The sequence below is a fragment of the Cydia splendana genome, chromosome 11 (genome assembly GCF_910591565.1).
Source record: "Cydia splendana chromosome 11, ilCydSple1.2, whole genome shotgun sequence".
In the NCBI taxonomy this organism is placed as follows: Eukaryota; Metazoa; Arthropoda; class Insecta; order Lepidoptera; family Tortricidae; genus Cydia; species Cydia splendana.
In genome coordinates this window covers 11,899,983-11,910,201 of record NC_085970.1, presented here as the reverse complement: position 1 = coordinate 11,910,201, position 10,219 = coordinate 11,899,983, and the positions used below count along the sequence as shown (strand labels likewise).

Here is a 10,219-nt window from a genome sequence, read left to right as displayed (position 1 = left end):
ATAAATTCAGCCGGGATATTGTTCATACTTTCTCTGTATGAAATCGCCATCTGAATTTTTTCTTCGTTATTTTCCGGTATCCGCCGCAAAGCACGAGGAACATAGGCATTATTGCAGACAAAGCAATGTCCTCTAACTAATAGTAACGCCATTCTACTTTACTCTTACCTATTTGTAAATCTTACATCTAAACCTTACATAAATAATCTTATTCGGTATATATTCACATTATTATCAATAAATATTATGTTATTTATTAATAATCTACGAAGTGCACATGACGCACGTTTGAAGTTGACATTGCAGTCACTTTATCTTTCGTCAAATGGCCAGTTTATCGCGAAATCGCAATATAGGTTCAATCTAATGTCAATTGTTTAAATATATAGTTGGTAATTGCATCTAATTAATGATTTACTATCTGATACAAAATAAGTCGTAACTCTGAAAGGGACTCGGCAACAGTGGTAGCCCCCATAGAGACTTTTGTTCAGGACGATAAAATCTACATTATATCAAAATCTCAGAATATTTAACTGAAACCACATTTTCCATACTTATGGTACGGGGTCCTTTGATACGGACTTGATTGCGTCTTAGAAATTTATTAAATGAAAATTCGTTTATTCTTGTTACTTATCAAGATTTCAGCTTTCGTTTCGATAGTTTTAACTGCTTAAAGTAACTTAATGAAACTTGATGTCGTTTAGACACAATTAAGCAAATACGGAATTTGTGGATAGACTAAGAGTTAGTAAGAATACGGAAATAGATCGATAAAGTCCAAGTTAGAGAGGTCATAGATTGACGTTATCTCAGATACAGAGGTAATTCGTATAAAATTCAAAAAAAAACAATTAGGAAAATATAATCTTATAAATATAGTCTCAGTAAAAGAGGTAAAATACACTCTCTGTCTCAATTATAGAGGTAAATGTGACCATAAAATCACAACAACTAATCCCAGTTATAGAGGTTCGTTTTATCTCACTAACAGAGGTAATTCAGTGCTAAAGTGTCGGGACCGCACCATGAGTCCCAGCTATAGAGGTTTCTCACTTATCCAGGTCCCACTTAACCAGGTTTCACTGTATATGTAAATGTTGTCGCAACAAGTCCCTTGCCCGCCAATGAGAGCTTAATTTTATATTTGTTTTTCAGATTTTTGTACAAATATATAGGTATTCTTGGAGTTCTTGGACGTTTTGAGGTCAGCTTTGTCTTACGCATTTGATGTTCGTCTTAGAGACTGAATACGCTTTGACAAAGTGAAGTACTTAGCTCAACCGTTGGAAAAAAGTAAAAGAAAAAAAAAGATGATACAAACTTACTACAGAGGAAAGTTTAGGATTAATTTACATAAAGAGACCCCTATGTATGTGTGTTAATGATAGTTAAATCCCTTGATGCTTCATTAAGTATCAGCTGATTAATATACCTACTACGAACCGTTTAATGTGACAAGTAAATCCTCTACACGAGGTAATGGATCGATGATGTATATAGCCTAATTCAAAATATTCATATGATATGAAAAACATGCAACCTTAAAACAAAAAGCAAGGGTTGTGGAATATAAATCAATACAAATAAATCTATATGAAAATCTTACAGGGTCTTTATTTACTACCTAGCTATAATAATATATAGGTACATGTCACATGTCTCTTTTTGTCTAAAGCGGCGGTCGGCAACCTGCGGCCCGCGGGCCGCATGCGGCTCGTGAAACTGTCACTTGCGGCCTGCGAGCCTCTCTGGCTATGTAATATTGAGAAACGACAATGTCTGATAAAGTCATAAATATTAACAAAGTGCGGCCCGCGTCAACTTACTCATCGTTAACTACGCTACTAAAACTACGCAAAAAAAGGTTGCCGACCGCTGGTCTAAAGTATACCTGCATGAAATAAGATCTTTTTGGAGCAAGTGTGATGATAAAAAATTAAAACCCCATTTTGTTTCCTAGCCAATGTTCTACCTTTTCTTCGTTCTTCACGCATATTATTAAAAGCATGAAAAAAAAGCCTACTCTAATATGTAACAAAACAAACTAAAATCTTTTATAGGAATAATTGAAAATTCTCATGCAAAAATCATGAAAGTATGCACAATTGCCCAGTTTTAAGTATTGGGGTTGGCGAGGTCTATTACAGCTTAAGAGCTAAGAGCCACTAGTGTACTTAGCAACCATAGCAACTAAGAATAAGAATAATTTATTGATAATAATTAGGAACACAGTACATACATGCACAGGAGGTGTCTGGTAAGCCCCAAACTAGGCTGAACCTGTGTCTTGGAGCTTAACAAAAAGACTATGTAATAGTTGGATAAATTAAATCTAGGTAACTTAAAAATTATGTGAAATGTGGGTGTGTGAGTGTGTGTGTGTGTGTTTGTGTGTTTATGTGTGTAAGGTGTAGGAGAGCGAAGCGAGCGAGTCAGGACAAGTTGACAACAGACCTAAAAATAAGAACGTATTACATCTTCAGTATCATTGTAGGATAGGGTAACAAACCATTTTTTGATTTTAAATGTAACATTTGATAAGGTGCAAGTTTTTAGATCGAATAATTTGCAAACAGAATTATATATCATTGCATTATATTGGTGCATTGTACGAAGCAAACCTCTTGGCGAAAGATGTTTGGACAGCAGATGTTTGTTCCCAATGTTTAACGCAATTCATTATACAAATACCTATTTTATTTATTACTACATTTCCTTTCAAGTAAAAGTGGTACCTGCCACATGGGAATAAGATATAAACTAGAAAATACATTAAGTTTCTGCATTTTAGGCAAGTCTACCACTTGTATACATAAAGTAATTATAAAAGAGTTTGATATCAAGATTTTGCATTAGTAGTAAATATGCACTGGAAAATGCTTAACGGGTTAGTGCTTTTGCTGTTCATATCAGAGGCTTTGGCAGGCATAAATGTCTTAAGCGCGGTAGAAAATGTAATATCACGCCCGATACAAGAAACTCTTGCCGACTTGAAGGATTTCATCGAAATTGCCGCTGAAAATGGATATATTGCTGAAAAACATGAAGTAGTAACCGAAGATGGATACATACTGACAATGTTTAGAATACCTCCTGGAAACAATTGCACGAAAAAAGTACCAATACTGGTAATGCATGGCCTTCTCCAAGGAGCGGAGGGCTTTTTAGACGCGGGACCAGAAGCGCCCGGCTTCTTGTTAGCTCAAGAGTGCTACGACTCGTGGTTCGGCAACGTTCGCGGCAACTACCACTCCCGGAGGCACAAGACCTTAAATCCGGATAAAGACTTGAAATTTTGGCAGTTCTCAGTCGACGAAATAGGGAAATACGACGTTCCAGCCATGGTCGACTATGTGCTTGATGCGACAGCAATGAAACAGCTTATTTATCTAGGTTATTCTCAAGGAGGCCTAGCTTTTTTTGTCATGAACTCCGAGAGACCTGAATATGCGAAGAAGATTAAACTTTTTTTTGTATTAGCGCCGGCTTCGAGACAATATAACACACGTTCCGAATTATTAAGAGTAGCAGCAAGCACTGTAAATTCCTTAAGAATCTCCCTAGAAACAGCTGGAGTGTGGGAGATCCTATCTCAAGGTTTTCCTATCCAAGGATCACTGACTACCTTGTGCACAGTTGAGTTACTGTCAGCAGTTGTTTGTGGTTTGGCCAACACATTGGTGGATTCCTCTCATCCAGGCTCTGTTACGCCTGAAACTCAAAAAAGATTATTCCAGCATGCTCCGGCCGGGACTTCTATTCAGAACTTCGCCTGGTATGGACAATCGTTTAAAAGTCTCAAATTTAGCAAGTTTGATTTTGGACGCGTGAAGAATATGCAGGTTTATGGAAAGACTACACCACCAGAATATAATATGGGAGCGGCAAAGTCACCGGCTGTGATATTTCACGGTGATGGAGACCACCTTGTTGATACGAAAGACGTAGCCTGGGCTGTTGAACGACTTCCGAACGTGTTAGAATTCTACATTGTGAAAGATCCACTGTGGAATCATTTAGATTTATGCTACAGTCGCTACTGGAAAGACATTATATTTGTTCCAGTGAAGAAGTATTTAAAGCAATACGGCAGCATTGATGATAATTTTAAGAGTGTAACGAAGAAGAAGACTTCCCTGAATAAAATACAATGACTACGTTTTACTTTACAACCAAATACCTTATTAATTTTATATAAATTAATCTAAACACCTACTTATTAATTAACATGTACATATGTAATGGCAATAACAGACAAATAAATATAAATATTGTATAAAAACTTATAAACTAAAAGTAACTAAATTATAGTAAGTATCCTAAATTAATAAAAATAAACACCCCTAAACCTAAACCTTTATAAGTTTTTATACAATATATTTATTTGCATAATGTTTCAATAAAAATATTCTCCCAAAAACATAGCAGACTATTTTTTATGTCCTAGGTACTAACTAGTTCTATCAATCACATCACCTAGTAACTAGTTATATCAATGAAAAGAGAAATTGAAATGTTTTCACGAAATGTTTTAATTCAGACTTTAATTAAATTAAATATGGCCTGTTTTTATTTTGTTTGTTTTACTGTTTTACTTCGGTCTAGTAGTTTTGGAGCAAATAGTTGTGACAGACGAACGGCCGAAGTATTTAGTGAGGAAATTGAGCCTGCTCATAATTATAAAGTAGAGTAACTTAGGTATAAGAGTGTGAAGCTAACCCTTTCGTCTAGTTTCAGCGTTGGAATCACTTCGCAGAGCGGCTCTATTGACTGGTCAAGTGACTATTCGACCACGGCCAAGCAGTAAGGAAATCAACCGAGATAACAATTTTTTGTGTCTATTCTCTAAACACTGACTAGACCGTATAGTTACTTACACCGTGTCTTGTCGTAAAGCTATTTAGCACTATTTTCATTTTCTCAGGGTGTTTGATGCTGGAGTGTTGGTAGACTTGTGGACTAATGCCTTCCTTCCTTGCCGTATCCGGCAATGGCGACTCCATCAACAATTCTTATCCGGATTATGAAATGCCCTTATGTGGCTGGCAAAACCAAATTTTGTCTTGAAGATGCGGTCACACGATGCGCAATGGAGTTGTCCAGTCGAGTTGCGGGTGTATGTGTAGGAGGGCTTAGGTCGCGTCTTGCGGATATGACGCTTAGCATCTAGGTCGTCCAGACACTGCTGCTCAAATTGAGCTACTTTCCTATGAACACTAGAACGCCATTCCGATCTTTGTAATGCAATGCCCTCCCAGCAGTCAGTCGGTATCCCGCAAGCGACGAGGTGGCATTTGAGAACGTCTTTATGTCGCAGGTATTGGACCCCCTGCTTCCGTTTTCCACAAGTGAGCTCCGAGTAGAAAACTAATAGACCGTGTGGACTAATAGACCGTGGTGTACACGACAAAAAAGTGCAATTTACGGGAAATGATGTTGATGGAATTTCCTTTTGCAGAGTTGCTCCTTTTGACACACAGATTAATTTAGGAAGGGGAACCAACCGAATTTTTGTGCTTAGCATAAAATTTGATCGTTTGATTCGACCGGGGTTAATAGCACTGATTGACTAGCACGTTGTCTTTTCGCGGATTAGCAAAGTTATAGTATTAGTAAGTGTAGTAGTTTAGTAGTAGTATTTTGGTTTTCCGCAAAGTAACGCCTGATTCTATTCATTATTCGATCGTATACCTATCTACGTGTTATATAGAAGCAAAGTTTGCTCTATGACTGTGTTTTTTTCTATATGATCGATCATAAGTAAATATATAGTGCCTGCATTGAAGAATAAAGGACAGATTCGGATGGCAATTGGCAATGCAGTTAATTACTGTTCTAATAACTAATAGTACCTACGACAATTCTTGGGATTAGTTGCCAAGCGGGCCCCAGGCTCTCATGAGCCATGGCAAAAACGCTGGGATAACGCGAGGAAGATGATGAACTGCATTACGCCTGCTACAGCGGCATGAGTAATAGATTGAACGTTCTATTAATCACGGCAGTAATACGGCAACGAACGTCATTCATTTTATCAAGGAAAGTTGCAAACCAAATGTCAGTTGTTAGTAAAGCCTGACCAGTAATATATGATCATTGTCAAGAGGCAGTGGCGGATTTGCCCTAAGGCTCAGTAGGCCCGGGCCTAGGGCGGCAAGATATTTAGGGACGGCAAATTGTGACAAAAAATTCGTTGTTGATAACAAGAAATAACTAAAAATGTAGTCAATATGATAGGTGCTGAGAAAGGGGCGGCTACAGGCCCTAGGTCCCAGCCTAGGGCGGCAAAGACTGCAAATGCTGAGATGGGACCATTTCGTGACACTTTATTTTTCACTATGTTTTTTCTATCCATGTCTGTTGTCTGTGTGTTTACGAATAAAAAACTATTCTATGGTCAGGCTTAACGATTTTATGAATTAAAAGCATCTCCGTCGGTTCCATGCCCACGTCGCAGTGCATTCAACTGAATACAAATGACGCCCTCTGTCCCTAATGGTCCATTTCGCATCCGATTCGATTTCAGTGCAAAAAACCTCTTTGTCATGTAAATTGCATTTAACTGTAGGTGGTACATATGTTCACTTGAAATTAAATGGTATCGGCGATATCTACAGATAAACCTATTTATATACAGGCTGATTCAGGAGACGTGAGCAGGACAAACACTGCGCATTTCGTAAATTATAAGCAACTGCTTCGTCTTCGTATCAGTATTAGTGAGGTTAACGTTAATTTTCTAGTCGTGTTGAAAAAAAAAGTTTTAATTTATTTACGACATGCATGGTCACCCTAAAATTACAGTACTAAACTAGGTACCAATATTTTGTGTCAAATTGAATGTCATCACCGTCATCAGGTCATCACTGTCTGGTTACTTTTGAAAACTCGTATAGATCTCACTCAAGTTTGACAGTTTTTTTCGTAATCAAAATGCTATCATCAAGGACCGGAAAACCCCTCTTTACGCTTAAGCCTATCAATTCGGTAACCCAATCAATACGGTTACCTTATCATTCGGTAACCCTATCATACTGTTACCTGAGTGTAATGGATTGGTAAGTTTATTGAAAGGGTAACCTTAACCTTAACTCGGTTAAAGCGAGTTAATCGCAAAACCCCATCGCGATAGGGTTTTTATTAGGGGTTTTTAACAGGTTTTTATTCAGTTATGGTAACCTTTATTATCGGTTGCTTATTGGTTTGCTACATTTAAAGTAGCTTTCTATACAGTCATATTTAGTGATGTGCCGTCAGTGAAATAGCAGTACCGGTAATTTCCCATTTCATAAATTTAATTTATTTTGTGTTGTGTTTTGTGTCATTTATTTTAGTAATTTTATTAATTTTATTTTGTCTATTTTATCTATTTTATCTATTTTATCTATTTTATCTATTTTATCTATTTTATCTATTTTATCTATTTTATCTATTTTATCTATTTTATCTATTTTATCTATTTTATCTATTTTATCTATTTTATCTATTTTATCTATTTTATCTATTTTATCTATTTTATCTATTTTATCTATTTTATCTATTTTATCTATTTTATCTATTTTATCTATTTTATCTATTTTATCTATTTTATCTATTTTATCTATTTTATCTATTTTATCTATTTTATCTATTTTATCTATTTTATCTATTTTATCTATTTTATCTATTTTATCTATTTTATCTATTTTATCTATTTTATCTATTTTATCTATTTTATCTATTTTATCTATTTTATCTATTTTATCTATTTTATCTATTTTATCTTTTTTATCTATTTTATCTATTTTATCTATTTTATCTATTTTATCTATTTTATCTATTTTATCTATTTTATCTATTTTATCTATTTTATCTATTGTATCTATTTTATCTATTTTATCTATTTTATCTATTTTATCTATTTTATCTATTTTATCTATTTTATCTATTTTATCTATTTTATCTATTTTATCTATTTTATCTATTTTATCTATTTTATCTATTTTATCTATTTTATCTATTTTATCTATTTTATCTATTTTATCTATTTTATCTATTTTACCTATTTTATCTAATCAACTATACGTATTTTTTTATTTTTTTTTATTTTAATAATAATTTATTCGACATACAATATATATACAGTGGTACTACTAAACGAAATTAATAACTAGCTTAAATCTAAAATAGGCCCTTGAGGCATTGTACCAAGGATGCTGGCGGCATTTCCTCGCTGTATCGCAATGCTGATACGTTGTGCGTATACATATTAAATACTTTATACTTTATACTATACGTATTAAATTAGCATAAGGAAGTCATTAAGTACATATACATAGCTGTTTCCAAAATTAACAATACGACACAGTCATTATGTTCATAAGCATAAGTAACTAAGCACATACAGGCTGTTTTACAAATCAGTATCGTTATGCACAAAACGACGCTGAGTCGTTATGTACTTAAAGACAATTTTGTGCTACAACAGCTATGTAAGTAAGTACCTACGCACGCACCGTTCTGTTGTTGTCTACATTAATTAGTTAAGTGCCGTGCTCTCGATTTGGAGGCCAAGACCCTCTTTGGGTCGCTGAGCCATATTAGTTAGTTAGTTTACATTAATTTCGATCAGAATCCGAACCAAATTATATTTTGCAAAATGTAGTATTCCTTTCTTTTTCAAATCCACGAAGACACAATATTTTTCAAATACCCTTAAAGTAATTTTAGACAAAAACACGTTTTAATGAAACTTTACGCCTGAATCGCTTTGATAAGGCAATTAAAGTCCTCCCACACCGTCTTCTAAGCTTAGCATGTTCTCAAAAAGAATAAGGTAATAATGTCCATAGATTTCTAAAGAAACTTCAGCATTTTCCATCTGGTTCATCAAAGTAGAACAATTACCTAATGGCCTCGTCGCCTTCCAAGATTGATATGATATTAAAGTTCACTAGTTCAATTTAGATCTGTGGCTCAACAGTACGGTTACCATCAGTTTGTCAGTGACATAAACGCCGTCGAGAACGTAATTTACTTTCTATACATCTCGCTCGCACTCGCATATTAGTGCAAACGGGACGTATAGAAAGTTAATTACGTTGTCGACGGCGTTTATGTCACTGACAAACTGATGGTAACCGTACAGGTGCGTCTATATCAACAGTACTAGTTTCTTCCTCTCTATATTGAGTCGAATACGTAATTTCATTCAATATAGTTCAATCAAATAAATAACTAATGAGTCAAAGCAACCATGGCGTCCTTGAGGTGTATTCTAATTGTTATTACAGGTTATGAATATGATCTGGATTGGGATATGATCTGTCAGTTTCAAAAGTAACTTTTCTGCCTGCGTTGCTGGGCCTGGAGCTCATTTAATTTAATAAGGTTCGATTTCGGCCTTGATTACATAGGTACCATCACGCTCCGCGATTGTTGTGCCATTTAGGACCCTAGCTAAATTGGTTGTTCAATACTTACGCTATAGAATTTCCAATTTTGCAAGAACCCTAAATGGCATAACAGTCCCGTGTGGTGACTGTACCTAAATAAATAGACTGTTTTTTAGTAACTATAATTAAAGTAATCACATATTTGAAACATGCTTCGTGTAGTATTTTTTCAAAGATAGTAGGTAGGTATTATATATTACTGAAATTCTAAGTGTAGTTCACAGGTATGTATTTTAGTTTTGAAGTATTTTCAAGGATTTAAGTTTACGATAATTCAAGCCATTATAACGTCTGTCTGAGAGGAATAGCTGCCAACTTGAAAATATCGAGAGCATGCTCATAGCTTCCTGTTTCCGACTTTTACGATCCACTTCCTTCCTTCTATCCCGCGTTCGATATTACTACGCCGATCTTGGAATCCCATTATATGTGACATCGACGAGTGAATAATAAAGACTGTTATTCTCATCATCGTCATCATAACTTAAGAGCTTTGCTCTTGTCGGTGGAGTAATCGCCAATCCTTTCCTTCTTGTGCCAGCCTTTTAATTTCCTCCTACGAAGCATATTATATTAGTCTACATAATCTTAATTTTATTGTAGGTTCCATTTTCTCTTGTATTGTTCTATGGACTTTTGACTAAATTTGAGTGATTTTATTTATATATATTGATAAGTAGTTACTTCATCACTCTAGAATGGAAACTATGTACCTACTTAGTGAGGAGCTTACTATAGGCATATTTAACGATAACCTAACCATTCGGCGACATTTCGAG

General features: G+C 35.1%; 1 protein-coding gene across 1 annotated transcript; it reads left to right on the top strand.

The window, feature by feature from the left end:
- Positions 1–2,882: 2,882 nt before the first annotated feature.
- Positions 2,883–4,160, top strand: LOC134795131 (lipase 3-like). Its single transcript, XM_063766964.1, has one exon. It carries the CDS (start codon positions 2,883–2,885, stop codon positions 4,158–4,160), a length of 1,278 nt encoding a protein of 425 aa, XP_063623034.1.
- The last annotated feature ends 6,059 nt before the right edge of the window (positions 4,161–10,219 follow it).

Bases quoted from the DNA above. Each gene is read 5' to 3' on its own strand.
- LOC134795131 (XM_063766964.1), top strand. From the start codon at position 2,883: ATGCTTAACGGGTTAGTGCTTTTGCTGTTCATATCAGAGGCTTTGGCA.